General features: G+C 42.6%; 1 protein-coding gene across 2 annotated transcripts in view; it reads left to right on the top strand.

Moving 5' to 3' along the window:
- ADGRA1 (adhesion G protein-coupled receptor A1) overlaps positions 1-19083 on the top strand; it is a 305286-nt gene that overhangs the window by 141039 nt on the left and 145164 nt on the right. The window contains exons 8-11 of one of the 2 annotated variants that reach the window (XM_028729853.2): positions 8503-8667; positions 14029-14227; positions 15607-15756; positions 18059-18220. In XM_028729853.2, the coding sequence (XP_028585686.2) occupies positions 8503-8667; positions 14029-14227; positions 15607-15756; positions 18059-18220 (676 nt within the window). Of the gene's footprint in view, positions 1-8502; positions 8668-14028; positions 14228-15606; positions 15757-18058; positions 18221-19083 lie in introns of those variants that run through there. The other variant, XM_077930406.1, reaches the window with a different exon arrangement.

Below are 19083 nucleotides of genomic sequence, written 5' to 3' on the forward strand. Positions count from 1 at the left end.
TTCTTTTTTAAAAAGAGTACAGTCTGCCTTCCCACTATGAAAGTATTAAAGGTGCTTGTTGTAGTTTGGCTCATTGGGACAAGACCCAAGAAAATGGCACCACAAAGCATGCATACACATTTTCTCTGATTTAAACATCAATCCTGCTAGATCTAGGGACGCGGGTGGCGCTGTGGGTTAAACCACAGAGCCTAGGACTTGCCGATCTGAAGGTGGGCAGTTCGAATCCCTGTGACGGGGTGAGCTCCCATTGCTCGGTCCCTGCTCCTGCCAACCTAGCAGTTCAAAAGCACATCAAAGTGCAAGTAGATAAATAGGTACCGCTCCAGCAAGAAGGTAAATGGCGTTTCCGTGCGCTGCTCTGGTTCGCCAGAAGTGGCTTAGTCATGCTGGCCACATGACCCGAAAGCTGTACGCTGGCTCCCTCGGCCTATAAAGCGAGATGAGCGCCGCAACCCCAGAGTTGGCCACGACTGGACCTAATGGTCAGGGGTCCCTTTACCTTTCCCTTTCCCTGCTAGATCTATAGACTGCTCTTAAATTTGTTTTTTAAGAACTGTTGAAGAATTCTGTGGTGAGCCCACAGTGAGGGTGGTGGTGAGAAGGAGGAAAATGGACAGAGTAAGCATGCGCATTCAACTGCCTAGCGGTTTCTGTGTCACCCAGGAGATTGCAACCACAGTGATAAGAAAAGATTGGTTCTGTTGTCTGGAGAGGTCACTTCCTGGCACGCTTGGAGAATCTGTTTTCAACAAAGCCCAGAAGCAGCACCAGGTGTTGAAGTTTTGCACCCCTAACAATTTTGCACCTAGGGCAACTGCCCCTGTGCCTCCCCGCCCCATGCCACTGGTAGTGAGTAAAACAACACAAAAGCTTGCCTCATGGAATGGTGTAAAACATTGCCCATGCAGCATCTCAAATACTGTATGTAAAAATAACTGCTTTTTTATGTATCAGGCAAAAGTGATTAGATTAGGCAAAAGCAACAGTATCTTATTATACTGTAATCTGACCTTTATTCACCATGATACAGGAAGATGAGTTTTGTGCATTTTCTACTTATCACCCAGAGAAAGAAAATCATGCAATTGTACTTGCATTTAACTTAGTTCTGATAAATCACAGCTGGCAAACATTTGTTTGTATATCCAAGAATCTGTAGAAGCCCCATATAAGCTTTAATTTAATTTGTTTTCTGCTTGCTGCTAACAGGTTTTCATTTAAGTATCTGTTTATATTGTAAGGAAAATCATTCCATGGATAAATGAGTTTCTTTGTGGCCTTTTTAATGTTCCTCTTCCCCTGTGGGAGCTACTTCTCTATATGTAAACGACCCAGCCATGTGGGCATTCCCCTTGGAATCAGCATCCTGACAGAATTTGCATGCCAAAGGTCCCAACTTCAGTCTCCTGTATCTCTAGGTACAGTTGGGAGGGACCCCTCTCTAAAAAAATAATGGAGATTTGCTGCCAAATCCAGGGCTTCCCAAACTTGGGTCTCCAGCTTTTTGGGGACTACAGTTCCCATCATCCCTGACAACTGGTCCTGCTAGCTAGGGATGATGGGAGTTGTAGTCCATAAACAGCTGGAGACTCAAGTTTGAGAAACCCATATATAGACAGTGCTGAGCTAAATGAACCCAGTGGTCTGGCTCAGTATAACATAGCTTCCTGTGTTGCTAAGATACCCATTTTTAGTTGATTTTAAAGAGCTAGATTTGCACATTCTCTCTTGATTTTGCATGTCTTAACCTTTGGTCCTTATTTTGCGCAGCAGTATGCTCTGGGGACCACCCTCACTTTTGAAAGTCTTTGTTCATATTAATAATGGATGGTGGCTTGGATTAGATATAGGCATTACAGACTTTTAACCTAAATTGTGGGTGGGTTTTTTTCTGGGTTTTTTTAAGTAAACAGTCTTCATGTCCCAGTAATTTGTTTTCCTTTCTCTGCCAGAACTGAGATAGAGTCTTCCAGATACATACAGGAAATTAGGTCAGATTCTGAGAACCTTTCTCAGGGAAATGACAATTGGAATGCATTCCTGTAGCCTCTATTTCTCGGTCACTTTTCTTTCTGACATTTAAATGGCCATCAGCATGCAACGGACACATTGCAAAAATATTATTGCAAGACAATAAAGGGAATAGCTCCACTAATAACAAGGCTAACCTCAGGTCTGGTTAATTAGTTATGCATAGTTGTAGTGATGAAAGTGCATATTCTAAATGAAAATGCCATGCCCCAGATTAGTTATTTTCTCTATGCTGAGTTTCTGCATTGGGCAACAGCCAGGGCTGAGGGCTACAGTAGAACATTATAATGACTTTCCCTAAATTAATTTCCACTGTATATTATGGAACACTTTGCAAGCCCACTGGGGTGTGGGCAGGTGATGTGAGAGTACCAATAATGACAAAACAACACTTTGGCATTAAAATGGTCACATCTTTATTGTTTACAAACGTAAGTAGACATTGAGCCTAGGCACTGAGTATGTATCCTGAATCAGCCTAGCCTGATTGCTGGCTGATCACTCCTTTAGGGCCAAACCTAAAAGATATCCCCATGGCATAGATCAAATGGGTGGACCCACCAGTCCACCACTTGGGAAGTTTTATGGCCTGTAGTTTGTAAAGAGTGCTGGGAGTAGTTAGAAGGACCCCTGTTTCCCTCACAAAGCTACAGTTCAGAGAGTTCCCTAGAAAGAAAGTTTGATTGCGAAAGAACTCTGTTTCAAGTGCATATTTAATTGCATATGTGTTCAAATGAAGTGGATTAAAGGACTCTGTCACTCTGGTACAACAAATCCACTTTTACAAACAAAAACACAGACTTGTTGCAGTTAGGAAAGTGACTAGGGAAGTGCACTGAAACGTGGATGGATGGATGAATTAATGTTTGATAGGAAGACATGCAACTAGTAATGCTGGTTCAGCTTTACTGCTGTGTATGTGTATAGGTTAAGGGACACGGGTGGCGCTGTGGGTTAAAGCACAGAGCCTAGGACTTGCCGATCACAAGGTCAGCGGTTCGAATCCCCGCAACGGGGTGAGCTCCCATTGCTCGGTCCCTGCTCCTGCCAACCCAGCAGTTTGAAAGCACACCAGTGCAAGTAGATAAATAGTGAGAAGGTAAACGGCGTTTCCATGCGCTGCTCTGGTTCGCCAGAAGTGGCTTAGTCATGCTGGCCACATGACCCGGAAGCTGTACGCCGGCTCCCTTGGCCAATAAAGCGAGATGAGTGCCGCAACCCCAGAGTCAGTCACGGCTGGACCTAATGGTCAGGGGTCCCTTTATCTTTACCTATGTGTATAGGTTACCTGAGAGAGGAAGAAAGCCTGGTGCTTTCCTGAAGAAGCCATAAAGAGAAAGAGAGCATGCTGAACATGAGAAGTTAGAACAGCAAAGAGAGGCAAAGGTTCTCTTTTAAATTCTCTTTTAAGAACTTTTGCTTCTGCACTAAATTCAGTTGTTACAGGGTTTCTAGGGAGACCAGGATCTTTTCATCACTTGTCATATCCAGATGCTAAGTAAGTTAAGATGTTCACTAAAGTAACCACTGCCCCTAGGATACCTTGAAGAGTATAAATTAATTACCATCTTTTGCCACAGCCAGATGGTTCATACAACAGTCAAGATCCATGGTCTTTTACACTTAACTTCTTTCTGTACTACAGTCAGGGTTCAATGAAGGCTAAGTGAGGAAGAATGTCAAAATTAACAAGAGATATTGCAGACAGGGTCTTTTCCCCCAGTGCAAGTGTTAAAAATAATCTTGTTTTTTTGTTTTATAAAAACTATGTTTGTATCTGTGTGAATAGCCGCTAATTTTAATTGGCTGAAGACTCAGGGGCTGAACACATAGAAAGTGCCAGTGTTTTCTACATTTTGATATAATATTGATAGAAAAATGTAGGCAGTGCATATCACTGTCTCTTTCTAATTTGAAACACAAGTCATTAATGGGAATCATTAGCACTGATCCCAGACCCTTGGATTCACTGTGCTTGTAAACAGCTTCAAGATAAAGGTATTGATTTGTGAGAGTAATCCCAAATTGCTTGGGTGATGTTCTCATATGCTTAGATAATGTAAGCAGATTCCTAGGGCCAAACTACACCTGATACTAAGTGCTGATTTGTATTTAATGTGCAGATTTTTAAAAATTCAAATTGTGTCAGCTAGGAATTGCCCAATACAAAGGCTTGCTTCAAAAGAAGGATTTTCCCCCAGGACTGCCCCAGCTGGACACCCCCAGCTGATGCAGTTTGCATCTATTTAAAAAATCTGCAAATAAAAGCAAAGATTTATTTCACATCAGGTCTAATTTTGCCCAAGGTACCACTGTAATGGGCAAAATTAGACCTGATGTGAAATAAATCTTTGCCTTTATTTGCAGATTTTTTTAATAGATGTAACCTCAGGTTACAAATGCTTCAGGTTACAAACTCCGCTAACCTGGAAGAGTTACCTCGAGTTGAGAACTTTGCCCCAGGATGAGAATGGAAATCATGTGCCGGTGGCTCAGTGGCAGCAAGAGGCCCCATTAGCGGAAGCACACCTCTAGTTAAGAACAGTTTCAGGTTAAGAACAGACCTCTGGAATGAATTAAGTTTGTAACTAGAGGTACCACTGTAGTTACATTCAAGATGGATGTCCTGAATCATTCAAGGAGATGTGTCAGAGGGCTGATTGGATCACAATGATGGGTGAGAGGAATTCGTGGAGCTGCCAGCTGATGACCCCTGGACTAGGGTGGGCTGCATCAGGACCCTGTGAAATGCCAAAACTGGTGTGTGTGTGTGTGTGTGTGCGTGCCATAAGTGAGGAATTTTGTCCCAGGGAGGGACCTAACAGATTGTCACCCTGCTGTCCCAAGATCGCTCTCTCCTGCAATCCTGCCCCCCAGTTACCTCGTACCAGCCCTGATTCTGAGCCATTCCTGGTTAGGGTTGTGGCAAATTATGCTTTTTTATTTTATTTCCCCCTTGTGGCTTGTCACTATCAGAGCCGACTTTCCTATTGGGGTTACTGGCGCATTGTGCCAGGGCGCTGGCCTCTCAGGGGTGCCCCAGCGAGTGGGGGAGTTGCGTGGCTTTGCCGGCAGCCCCCCCTTTCCCTGCACGCCCGCCAGCTGCGCCCCATCAACCATATGGCTGGCGGGCATGCAGCTTCCTTCCCAAGCCTCCATGGGAGGAGAGCAATCCCTGCAGAGGCTTGGGAAAAGGTCAACAAATCTGGGAAAGGGAGGGGGCGCCGGAGGGATCTTTGCACCACGGCGCCGGATATGCTTAAGACGGCCCTGGTCACTATAGACCTTTGCATTATCAAAATAATAGTAATACTGGTTGAAAATGTAGCCTGCAGTTATTTATTATCTAAATTCCTGATTTGTGAGCATGTTATAAAATGGAAAAAGAACAGCACTGTGATGCAGCGACTGCCTTCTTAAAGTTGCAGAATGAACTGTCATACTGTAGACTTCAGGTCAAGGATCACATGCATACACACACAAGTAAGCAGAAACCTTGCACAGCAGATAAATACTGAAGTGCCTGCTCTTATTTGTTTTGGAGAAAGCTTTTATTTATTGTTTTAGGGGAAATGTTATAAATAGTAAGCTCCAGGAAAGTGCAGTCCGTTTTGAGCGGGGTGGGGTGTGGGGACAGGGGAAGAGAAGCAATTTTGTATTCAAACAGCCTACTGAGTTGAGAGATTATAACGTAAAAATAAAGGTCACCCAGTTGTTACCTTAATGGAAGGTGTTGGCTGACCTGATGGTTCAACATAGCTTGAATGGCAACGCTGTCATTTGAGATATCTGGTTTCTATATCAACAGCCAGCTTCTGTAACCTTTACAGCAATCCAGTTCTTATAGGAAGGGAATACTTTTGCTGACATTTTTGTCTAATTCCGTGTCAATTACAAGCAACCAGCAGGCTGCAGTTTGAAAATGCTGTTTATTGCTATCTGTATGCTGGTATCTTATAACAGACCTTGTCGTTGTTGCTTAATTAAACTAATACAGTTAATTCCTGCCATAAAAAGGTATCACTTTTTTGAGATCCAGAGTTCTAATGAATTAGTCCCTGTAAGTACTGTAACAGTGATGCTTTGTGCAAGAGTTAAATACTATCATGCATCATTAAGAGAGCTATAAGTGAGATTCATTCTAAAAGTGCATTTGGGATTTTCCACCCTTGTAAGCTCAGGGCCACAACTAAGTAGAATAAACTCAGCTATATTTAAAGTTGCAGCAGAAAGATAACACTAAATTCTCATGAGGTATGCTCACACTATAGAATCATTTCAGCCAAAGGCTATTTACTACAATTTTGTGGAATGCTTTCTCTGGAGGATCAAAGCAATGTTCCATTAGTGCCTAGTGTGCAGAGTTGTCTACCACCATTGTGTCCAAAGAAAACATGGTGTGGAAGCAAGGCTGGATTTAAGTTTGATGAGGCCCTAAGCTACTGAAGGTAATGGGGCCTTTTATATGTCCAGTTGTCCTTTGTCAACAACACATTGTCACTGTTTTTTGTGTTGCATATATGCTATATGGTAATTTATGGACCTAATAGGTATCTAAAGCCATTTGCACATATAGAAATGAGCAAACGAGTGATACTTTAGGGAGCAGGCTAGCAGGCAGAGCCCATTACTTACATCATAGGAGCCTACACAACATAAAACACTGTTGCTGTATGTAGGTTTTATTTTATTTGTTTTTTATCTTATATTTTGGAAATGTACATCCAGGTGTTTTTCTTCCTTTAAATTTTTTGGGGGCCTCCGAGAGAGTTGGGCCCTAAGCTATAGCTTGTTTAGCTTATACATAAATCCGGCACTGTGTGGAAGGGTGGTTGTTAAATTTGTCGTATCATTTATTAGTGAAAATTTCATTTTGAATTCTTGATTTGCACAAAAATCAGGACAGCTGTCAGCATCGCCCTTGAGCCAGTGCCACCAACTGGACCAACTGGACTCATCCACTTCAGCCCCGACTGGGCCAGGCGAGCTGGGTAGCACTTCCAGAGACCACCTTCTGTACAGGAACAGGTCAAAGTGCTGTGGACTCACAGCTTAGAGTTGTGAGCACCGGATTCACTCCAACAAGAAGACAGTCGTCGCACAGCAGAGTATAGCAGAGCATAAACGACTCGGAGAGCAGCTCTGTAGAATATCTTCTTTATTCTATCTACAACTATAATACACAACTATATACAGAGCTAAATGAGGTCTAAACGAAAATGCTGAACTGCACTGAGTGTCTGCAGCTGCTCTTAGCAGCAACCTTATCTATACACACGATCTCTCTCTAACACTCAGTCTCTCTCTCTCTCTCTTTGATGTGAGGCTGAAGCGGAATAAGTAGAGAGCAGAAACCGCCCCCTCCTCTCTCGAGTATCAGCAGAGAACATTAGCAGATTCTTGGATATGGGAGGGGTGAAATCTCATCAACAGCAAGGAAGGAAGTCCTACAACTATAGAGCCATCCCAATAACAGGATGCATAGAAGTTAAAGATGAACATGCTTAGAGAAATTAAAGGAACTTCTGTAAGATGTTTCTTGAAGTGAATCACATATGGCTTTTCAAAACCACATTAAAATCAATAACTACCTTAATTTGTTTAACTCATGACCACAATCTGAAATTTATTTATTCATTATTATTTCTATTCCACCTTTCACCCTGGGGTTACAGAATGAATTACATCAGTAGCAACAAAAACAAATTATAAACAAACCGGGGAATATAAATATTTGTTACCTTAAAACTACCATGCGTTACAAATCAAGATCATTGTATCTAGAAGTTGTTAAGTGTGCTTACGTTGGATTGTTGTCAGTATCTGTATCAATGGTCAAATTCAGAAAACCATGTTCACTTGGGGGGTGGGGAAGTGTTTGTAGGGACACAGCAGGGTTTTTCTCTAAGCAGAATTGGGTGGCATATTTTTTTCTTCTGATCACAACAGAACTGGACCAGAAGCCAAGGTCAGCTGGAATTCAGTAGAAACAGGAAGGCCCTCTGAGCTTCACTCTGAATGGTTACATACTTCTTGCATCTGCTGCATACAGTAGCGGATGACATGTTGAGACTCATCTGACCTCCCTCCAGCTGAATCACTGCTGCTTACAGGGACAGAGAGGAAGAGGGGTGTGATGCCAGGGAGGTCAATATGGTTCATGAGCACCTTTCCAGCACTTCACCCTGTCCCTCCATCTCCACCAATGACTCAGCCAGAGGGAGGTCAGGTGAGTAATGCAGCCCTACCATGCTCCCAGTTACTGGTCACAAACTTTTATAAATAGGTTTAAGAATACAGGTACCTGTCCTAAAGCTTTTGAGTGTGTAGGGAGGGCTGTAGAACTGAATAAGTAAACCAAACAAACATCACTGTGGTCTAAAGAGCTCTGCCCTATGGAGAGTTTTTGGAGTCGCATACCTTTTAAGTCAGGCTGATAATTTGCTTTCCTTTTTTACTCTCTTGTAGTGAGCTTATTTTGTCCAGCATTGATTTTGATGCAACAGGAATGTGGGAATGCATGGTCAACAACTCCTATGGAAACATCTCTAAGCAGGTGGAAATCGTTGTACTAGAAACAGCTGCACCTTATTGCCCTGCTGAAAGGATAGTTAACAATAAAGGAGATTTCAGGTATGGTTTTTCTTCTGATTTCAAAAATATATGATTGATCTTTGGTTTTCTTGTGTAAAACCTCAATAAGCCTATTCTGTACATATCAAATATATACAGCGGGGTAGTCTTTCGTATTCAAACAAGTTTCTCAATCTGTAGTGTTGGGTTGGTGGCAGCAATTTCCTAAGGCCAGATAATGCTCTAATGGCTCCTTGGGCTACTTTATCTGTTTGGAAGGTTCAAATGTGCCTTTCCTAGCAAATTTGGGGATAATGTGGGATGTGTGGGGGGGGAGGAACTTGGGTAAACCCCTTGCACTAGTGCTTAAAAATGTAGTTAAATTCATGTCATGCTTCCCTGCCTAGAAACAACGTTGATTGACTGTCTTGTGAAGTAGTTCCAAATGTGAAGCACAACAATGGAAGAAAGACACATCTCCTTGGTGTCTGGGATACCAACGAACTGTGTAACTATTTGTACACATTCAAGAATGCTCCGGGTTTGAGTTTTTCAAACAACAGTCACACATCCCACATGAACTGAAGGGGCTTCTAAAAGCCGCATGTGATATTGCATAGTGGGTGAAGAAAAGGCAGATAAAATAAAATAAAATCCTACTGGGTTTTCCAAAGCCTATGTGCGGGTCTAAATTAGCTCTTTGGATCCAGGCTACTTTAAAGTGCAATCCAGACATACCTTAAGATAGTGGTGGGCGTCAACTCCCCAGTATCCCAGGCAGCATGGCCACTTTTCAGGTGACCAATGACACCTGGGGGACCATAGGTACCATGGCTCCAATGTATAGTGTGCATGTTCCGAAGATAATATTTATGGTTCAAGCCACACATACAATTATAAAGCAAATAGAAAGGGCTTGCAGTTTTCCTTCCTTTCTCATGCATTTCTTAAGAATGTAAGGAGACCACCCAACATCCCACCCCCGCTGAATCAGAACAAAAGCATGACACATTTGTGCTGGAAGTGCGTCTTTCCTCCTTATGCATTAATTACCCCATTGTGTTTGGAGTTATCACTAACTTAATTTCATTTTTTTAAACACACCCACCCAGCCAGCAATAACATTATTCCTTCACTGTTGCATGGTAAACTAAATATCTTTATAAGCCTCCTAGAAGGCAAGGCATCTTTTTGTAAAACAAAAATCCTTGCTTTTGTTTGAAAAGTTCAAGAAGAGAGAGTCACTGTAGACCGCATTTCTTCTCAATACAGAAAGGCTCAACTTGAGGTGCTGTTTAATGAGTCACTTAAAAAATATATTATATAAACTTGTACTAGCTGCCACATAATGCAGCTTTCATTAAGAAGCCCTTCAGTCCCTTGCCACCAAATGTCATTGTCTTCTTGATAAATAAAATATATATATGAATGCTGAACTAATGCCAAAGGTGTTTTGCCACTTCATTTGCTACAAATCAAAAAGCTGAGGAATTGACATTTCTGTCCTTATTGATCATCTTTCAGAAAGTCCACACAAATTTATTTTAGAAACTTACATCAAAAGCATGCTGAGTCCATAGATTCCTTTGGCATTTCAAAGTAATGAATTCAGAATTCTGGAGAACATCTTTGGAACTAAAGTTAACATTAACACCTGAAGCTTCCTTGAAAGGTTTCTCTTCCCAGGATGCAACTTGCATGCCAATAATTTATCATGAAAAGGTCTTTGAGGTTTTTGATATTCTAGCAAATACGTAGGAAGCATGATATCACAACCACAAAAGCAAAACTAGAAAGGGAAGGGAAGGAAAAGAAGAAGAGCTGTTCGTTTTTAAAAGGAGAAGCGTTAAATGTAATGGAAAGGTTGAGTCTTTTGAGCTGACAGGCCCAGGTGGTATTTGTAATTGAAAACTTGCTGCAAGGATTTGTAATGCAAGCCTCAGTGAACAAAAGCTATTATGGGGTGATGGCTGTGTTTTGTGTTGTTTTTCTCTCATTATAAGCTATTTTTAAACGGTGTGTGTGTGTCCCTGTGTTTCCAGATACTAAACGCTGATATTCTAGTACTGAAATCTTCCCATACTATTCTTTGCTGAAAAGCCCAACGGTTCTCGTCTGGTAGACAAAGTGCCTTGCACTTAGAGTTATTCGAAAGGATAGCTGCATCTAGCCCTTTAATAAATAAATATCAGCAGAGTAGCTCAATTAAAGTGACGTTCAGGCCAGAAGTAAGACAGAAATGTTCCTTGGTTCATATTCCTTTTAATTATTTATACAATTCTGACCATGATTCATTTTTGCATCCAAAGTCTTTTCTCTTCATAATGTGTTATTTCTGCGGCTAGAAAGGTGTGAGGAAGAATGAGCACCATATTTCTTCCAGCTGCAGTACTGTTCAGAATCGGAAATGCATTTTTGGCTCAGACTCTGTCGATGCATAACGTAGCAGCACCTTTAAAGAAGAAGAAGAAGAAGAAAAAGAAGAGGAAAAGCTTGATCAAACAACTTGGTTTAATGCTAGAATCGAGTAATCTGAGGTGTCTCATTGTTTTTCACTATTACTTATGGCTTGGCGAGCCTGTTGGAGCCATCTGCCAGAGTGAGAGGGCAATCCTCCCACTAGAACTTGGGATCTCTGCACCTCGCATAGCCTAGGGAGATTTCAGGAAGGGGCAGGCTAGCAGCACTCCCTTTAATAAAAGGACAGGCCCCCATTTCATCCGGCCTTCTTCCAACACTCCTTCCCCCCATATGTACTGCAAACTTCCATAGCCCTCCCTCCCTTGGTTTAGCGTAGGGTTTCCCAAACTTGGGCCTCCACTTGCTTTTGGACTACAATTTCCATCATCCTTGACCACTGGTCCTGCTAGCTAGGGATGATGGGAGTTGTAGTCCAACAACAGCTGGAGAACCAAGTTTGGGAATCCCTGGTTTAGAGGCTCCCACAGAGGCTTCCCTGGTTTATAGGGCCAGAAATGAACTTAACTCTCAGCTGCCATTTCCCCTTGTTTGGGAAGTTTTCACCATTCTCTCACTGTCTCAGTGGCGTAGCGTGGGGGGTGCAGGGGGGGCCGGCCACAACATCTGGGGTTAGGGCAAATCCACAGGATAGGGGGCGCAAATCCACGGGTTAGGGGGCGCAAATCCACAGGTTAGGGGGCGCAAATTACTTGCCTTTCCCCGGGTGCTGACAACCCACGCTACGCCACTGCACTGTCTGTTAGCTGCCTTATCTTCATTGTCACAGCTTGGGCAGAAATGGCATTGAGTAGGGTATAGGTAAAAGGGGAGACCCCCTTAAGGGACCTTGCGGGGTGAACAGCCCCCCACCCTAGCTCAAATGGGGCAGGGCTAGTCAGAAACCAACTTAAGTTATCAGCAGCCCCAGTCTCATGGTTTTGCGCCACGTTGGATCATTGGTGTGTGGCTGCCCCCCCCCCAACTTTTGTGATTAAGGTTGTACTTCAGGTCAGATCCTGTTCTGATGCCATGCCAGCCTCAACTATTTCTGTTAGTGAATAAATTTGTGGCCAGTTTCATCCATACACATCTCCTGGTTCGGAGGGTGGCAACAAGAAAACAGGCCTTTTCTGTGGTGGCTCCCCAATTGTGGAATGCTTTCCCCAGAGAGGCTCGCCTGGTGCCATCATTACATGTCTTTAGACGCCAGGCAAAGACATTCCTCTTTAGTCAGGCCTGTGGCTATTAAATAATCTATGGCCTGTGAAAGTGTGGGGGATAGGACTGTTGTTATTATGATTATTTTACCATTAGGCTGTCTGTCAGTATGCTCTCTACTATTCTTTTGTTACGTTTTATCATTGATGTCTTTTAATGTGTTTCTAATTTCGTACACCACCCCAAGATCTTTTGATAATGAGTGGTATATAAATTGAAAGAATAATAATGAGAATTTTCCTTGCACTCTCACCTGGCTTTGAAGGGGGCTGCTACAGTAAATGCCCTACAATGGTGTAGTCTCCTTGCCCTCCCATTCTTGTTCTGAAGACTATACAAATTCTGGAAACTCCAAAAGAATGCAGTTTTTATTAGGTCTGTAGCCCCATTCTCACTGAGATGATAAACCCATGTCTTGGCTAAATCCCTTCAGGTGGAAACCTCATATGATAGAATGCCTCTCCATACAGAAATACTGCCGGTGCATTGAAAATGATGTGTCAGGGAGCACAGACCTAGCTTAGCCTTCTATCTGACATGGTAGTTTTCTGTATATAGGATTTGTGTTTGTGAGGCAGCATTCCATCAATGTAAACACATTTTCATATTACCGGATCTTTAATAGAATATGCTATTTGATATATGGAAGGAAGTGTGGAAATGTACGGTTTAATAAAGAAAAGCTATCACTCATTTTTTAGAAGGAAAGGCCATCGGTAGTTTTCCCCTTTATCATTCCCTAGCGTAATAGCATATCAAACCAAAACAGCTTCAAATAATAAACAGCACTGCTGTTAACTTGCAACTCCACTGATTATGAGTTTTCTTCTCATAATCAATGAGTAAAATTGAGGCCCACAGACGAACCAAGTGTTGCTGATTAATACTTATTGTTACCAGGCCTAGAAATTTCTAGGTGCTGTTCAGAAATTAAAAGACAGCACAAGGCCTGCCAGTAGGCTTACTTAATTAATAAACATGACACAGAAAGGATGGAAAGGGAAGCATCTAGGTGGAGTGTTTTAATTGATTAATGTTCCAATTAAACTGATTAAAGCACGTAGCAGTTCAAGATTATCTGTGCCAAACTGTTTGTGTATATTCTACCAATTTTCTCACTTGAGTGTTAGTGATGTGTGAATTTCCCACCTAGATTGTCACATTACAATTTAGTACTGATTATTTATTTATTTATTTAAAAGTTTTGTATACTGTCCTTTGCCATTTGGCCTCAGAGCAGCTGCAGCAATAAAATATATAAAAACAGAATACAGAGCAAATATAATAAACATAATTTTATAACTTCAACAAACAGAAGAAAAGAAGAAATCACTCAAACCTCGTTACAGGATAGACTGGCATTCTGGAAAATGCAATGCAATTTTTTTAATGAATGATGGTGGCAGATAACCCTGTCCCTCCAGTCTGGCTTAGTAGGCACAGAGAATCAGTTTAAGGCTTCCAATTCAAGATGAATATTTCACGTGCACTGCAGTCTAGGTGCACTTAGAAGTAAGGCCTTCTGAGTAAGCCCTATTGGAGCTTATTTCCTAGCAAGTGTGCACAGTAGGGGTGGTGAACATGGTGTCTTCACTATGTTGGACAACTCCTTTTAGCGTGGCTAATTGTGAGGGATGATGGGAATTGTAGTTCAACAACTTCTAGAGGGAGGTATGTTCGCTACTCCTGGTGCACAGAATTGCATCCTTAGCTGACTGTTGATTATTGTTATTTTGCTTGTAGATGGCCCAAAACTCTGGCTGGTGTAATTGCTTACCACCCATGTCTTCAGTATTCTGTCAATCCAGCTTCCCTCTTGAATGCAGCAGAAGAGTCAAAAGCATGGCGTAAGTGTAATCGCACAGGTCGGTGGGCTGAAGAAAGCTATTCTGAATGTCCTTACTCACAAGAAGCTACTCAAGTCCTTCATGCTTTTAGTCAGGTAAAATGACACCAATTGTTATGCATAGAGCATACTGTAGATGTTGCACATCTCTTATCAGCACACTGCACAGAAATAGAAGTTTACTTCTTTGTTATCTAAGGTATATTTCAAGGACAGGATCGGACATATGCTTGTAGTATCCAAGTTCTACAAATATTCTAGGTTTGAACAAGGAAAGTCAGAAGTGTTTATTATATAGATCAGGAGAGGGGAAAGACCACTCCTTTCCTTCATGAGAGCCTCCATTCAAGCTGCCCAATCATGGGTGGTTGGGGGGAAATGTCTGCGGGACCCTACTCTCTCCACTGCTTCCAGTTGGATCCACTCCCTGAGCATAAATAGGAGATGCGATCAGCCCCTGGCAGCTCAGTCAGGGCCAATTTTCCCACCCTCCCATGCTAAACTATATATAATGAGTTGCACAATGGCAGGTTGCCGGGGCGTGCTCATGGCTTTGCTATGGAAGAACTCAGTTGCCATATTTGGGGCCAGGCAAGACTTTTCTCTCAATCCAGTTGACCCTGGCTGAGGGCTTTGCTGACCTCATAGCAATCGTCACAACTTGATGGCGGGTAAGACATTGGGTTGGATCCTTAGCCAGAGGTGGATCACACTCTACCACAACAAGCAACAGGATAGCCCATTAAAGCGGTCAGTGAGGATGGTGCTTCTGTTCAGATACCCTGATGGGAGCCAAAGGGCCATAGCACAACCGCCCAGGATGGTGCTGCTGAAGGGATCGCCCCAATTTGATGTATGTCATAGGGCAACCCCAATAATCAGCTAGCAGACGGGTTGGTTGATTCCAGATACATACCCAATGCCTACACCAAACCTACTTGCATCTGTAATCAATAAAGTTGTGGTTGGATTTTATCCCAACATGGCTGTCCTGTGTTTCATTGCTTTCTTTGAATTCCTGGCCCTGGCAGAGGGCTTAGTGCACCTGGGCCTGCAAAATTTGGCCTTCCAGATGATGTTGAGTTATGACTCCCCTCACCCCTGGGCATTGGTTGTGTTTACTAGGACTGATGGAAGTTGTTCACCAGCATCTGGTGGGCCAAAGTTTCCCCACTCCTGTTCTAGATTCAGGCAAGATGCTCATGATATCTGACCTTAATACATCTGTTCAGTTAGCAAACTAGTGAAGCAGTGGCACCAAGGTGTAAAAGTTACCTGATGACTTAACTGCGCACAGCCTTGTTTGTAGCAAGTATTTTACCCTGTAAAGGGCTGATGATTGAGACTGAATTTTTGCATGAATGACATTTTTCATCTGTAAGACTGAATTTGTTTATTTTTAAAAGTGCAACTGGGGTTAAACATTTGGCTGTGTTTTATAGGCAGCATTTTTTTTTTTTGTATTCTATTTCCAGATGCATCTTAACTCCACCAATGCACTTGAATTTTCCCATCAGCTTGCAACCTACACAAGAGATGCTGCCAACTTTTCAGATAAGGAGGACATTATCTATTTGGCTTACATGCTGGAAAAGCTAATCATATATATGGATGAAATAAAAGATGTAAGATACTGTCTTACTAATGAATATGTGACTGTTGGAAGCTGAAAAACAAAGAACAGAGGCATGATCTTAAATTTAGTACCAAATACCCAGCAGTAAATTTCTGTATTTTAATATACAAAAGTTGTGGCTTTTCAACCAGATACTTCAAATATGCACATTCTTAATTTCATTTGAATTAGAATTTTTTCCCAGTACAACAATAATTATGGTATATAGGGTTGTATCCAGAGCTATACAAACACAATTCCACTTGTTTAAATGGGCTTCTTCTCCTTCCATACCCCCAAAATTTACTCCAGAGGATTCTTCATTCTTCTGCAGCTGATTTTCAGGATACATAGAGGGCTGCAGGACAGATTATGGTTAGGGTAGTTACTACTGGTGGGGAAAGGCTGCCTCTTTCAGACCTTGTGCTTGCCTCCCAGATGCTATGTCTAGTTACAGCTGGAAACAAGATGCTGGACCTAATACCCCATTGGCTGGATCTAGTGTGTGTGCGTAGGGGGTCCTTTTGTTCTGTTTTATACACAGCTTCTTCACTAAGGTTGAAATGAAGGCAGTTCTTGTAATATCACAAGAGTTCTAATCCTATTTAGTATTATTGCCGTGAACAATATTTTGGCTGCAAGCTGGTATGATGTGCTTCATATATTTTGATACTTCTAGACATCTGCTTTCTCCAACATTCATGGTGCCTTCATAGGTAATTGACACAGTGACCCAAAGTGGGCATGCATTCCCCATAGCTTATGAAGGGGGGAAAAGAGGACCAGTACCAAACCCAAAGAGGAAAAAAGAGGCAAGGCCTCAACATGGTATTAAAAAATAGTAAAGGTAAAGGGACCCCTGACCATTAGGTCCAGTCGTGACCGACTCTGGGGTTTCGACGCTCATCTCGCTTTATTGGCTGAGGGAGCTTCTGGGTCATGTGGCCAGCATGACTAAGCCACTTCTGGCGAACCAGAGCAGCGCACGGAAACGCCGTTTACCTTCCCACCAGAGTGGTACCTATTGATCTACTTGCACTTTGACGTGCTTTCGAACTGCTAGGTTGGCAGGAGCAGGGACCGAGCAATGGGAGCTCACCCCATTGCGGGGATTCGAACCACCAACCTTCTGATTGGCAAGTCCTAGGCTCTGTGGTTTAACCCACAGCGCCAAAAAAAATAGAACCTTACAAAGTAGTGAATGCTTAACACATCTTGGTGAAAACCTTTCGGGGGCACTAAAAGAACGATGACAATCTACATCAGGCGTGGCTGATCTTTGACTCTCCAAATATTGCTGAACTACAGTGCCCTGCATTCCAAACCATTGGCCATGCTTATTAAGGCTGATGGTAGTTTTAGTTCAGCAACATCTGGAGAACCCTAGGTTTCCCATTCCTGATACACATAGTCACTACATTTCGTAGCACAACCCATATCTCAAGTTGTGTTTGACCTCACAACTGAATTGGGACACTAGCAATTTATTTACTACTACAAAGACTCTCCTCCCTGGAAGAGAGGGGAGTGGTTGTGGGCGGGAGCCCGAGCACCGCCCCTAGCAGGGGGCGTTAGCCCCCTGCCTCCACCTCTCCTGGCTGGCGCCCACGCCCCTCGGCAGGCACCCAACCAGGTGCCTCCGAGGGGGCGTTCTCAGCAGCCATTTGCTGCAGCGCCAGCCTCTCCCCGGCCTCATTCTTCGCCGTCGTCTCGTCGCCCATTAACCTTATATCACGTGTCCTTGTGTATTCATTTCACATTGCGGGGGTCGGGTCCTCGAACCACAATTTATTTACAATTTAAAACAGAGATCCTGCACAAGAACAGGAGCCCCCCCCCCCACTTCATCCCCATGGAGGGCAATGGGAAGAACAATTGGGAGAGGGATGTTAGTCACTTATCCTCACTATCCCTCTCTCACATTTACTTAACTTGGAAAAAGAACACATGGAGTGGGATTAGATTGCATCCGTAGTCAGGGCAGGGGCTGGAAGAGTAACAAATCACTGGTAAAGCACTCATAGCACGATATACTTTATGTCAATGGAACATTATTGCTTGGGCTCATATAATTCTGAAACAGTTTTGACTTTATAGTTACTGACTTGGGGACAGGCTTATCCATAAGAAATCAATTTAGTCTTATAGCCAGAATACAGGATTTAGGTTGATGCTCTAAGAACTAGTAATTCCTGAAATGCTCACTAGACCAGTTAAATGCAGCTGCTTTCAATTGTGCTTTTATGTCATTGTTGTGCAGTAGTCAAATACTTTGCACTATTCCTTTTTTTCTCCCCCTTCCCTCCTACCAGCTTGCAGATGCTGTAGTTGAGATTGCCAGCAATATAATGCTGGTAAATGACCATGTATTATGGATGGCACAAAAGGAAGATAAAGCTTGTACCAGGATTGTACAGTGTGTGGAACATATTGCAAATCAAACTCTGACCAGTAATACACAGGTCATATCAAAGGTATTTCTTGAGATTTATTTGTGGCTTTTTGATATGGAAAAGGTGGGAGTAGGAGGGAGAAGCAGAGAGGGATGGGGGGGGGGGAGATCTGGGTATGCATACAGCATTGGTTTATATCTCAACTGATTTTGTAGCACCCAGTGCATTTGTCTTATGAGCTCGTGTTCATCATCAGAACCTAGAAATGACTCAGTAATAATTATTAGTACTTACTCCCTTTTTTTTTTTTACCACCACGGTGTGACCGATAATCTATATTAGATAAATGATTGGTCCATATTTTGGGGGCTGTCGCAACACACAGCTTTAAAACTTAGTAGTATCACTTAATCATATTCTGAGTTACGTAGAGAAAGAAGGAGTCTGACACCACCAACCAAGAGTAATTACTGTGGGATTAGTTATTTCTGCTGAGAGTAATATACAGTGGTACCTCTAGTTATGAACTTAATTCATACTGGAGGTCCGTTCTTAACCTGAAACTGTTCTTAACTAGAGACGTGCTTTCACTAATGGGGCCTCTTGCTGCTGCTGCACCGCCAGCACACGATTTCCGTTCTCATCCTGGGGCAAAGTTCTCAACTCGAGGTAACTCTTCCAGGTTAGCGGAGTTTGTAACCTGAAGCGTTTGTAACTTGAGGCATTTGTAACTTGAGGTACCACTGTACTTTAAAGTAGAGGTAGAATAGGGCTAGACTTCAAGTTTGTCACATCTACTTTGATTTTTGATTATTATTTTTTTACTAAAACCCTAAGATCTACAATCGAGCCAGGTGCAAAAGGCATAACCATTTTTTAAAAACAAAACAAAACACAGGGTACCTCTGAGCATATTCTGAACCTAGAAATGTGTTTCCAGTGCC

The sequence above is a fragment of the Podarcis muralis genome, chromosome 6 (assembly GCF_964188315.1).
Source record: "Podarcis muralis chromosome 6, rPodMur119.hap1.1, whole genome shotgun sequence".
Taxonomy (NCBI): domain Eukaryota; kingdom Metazoa; phylum Chordata; class Lepidosauria; order Squamata; family Lacertidae; genus Podarcis; species Podarcis muralis.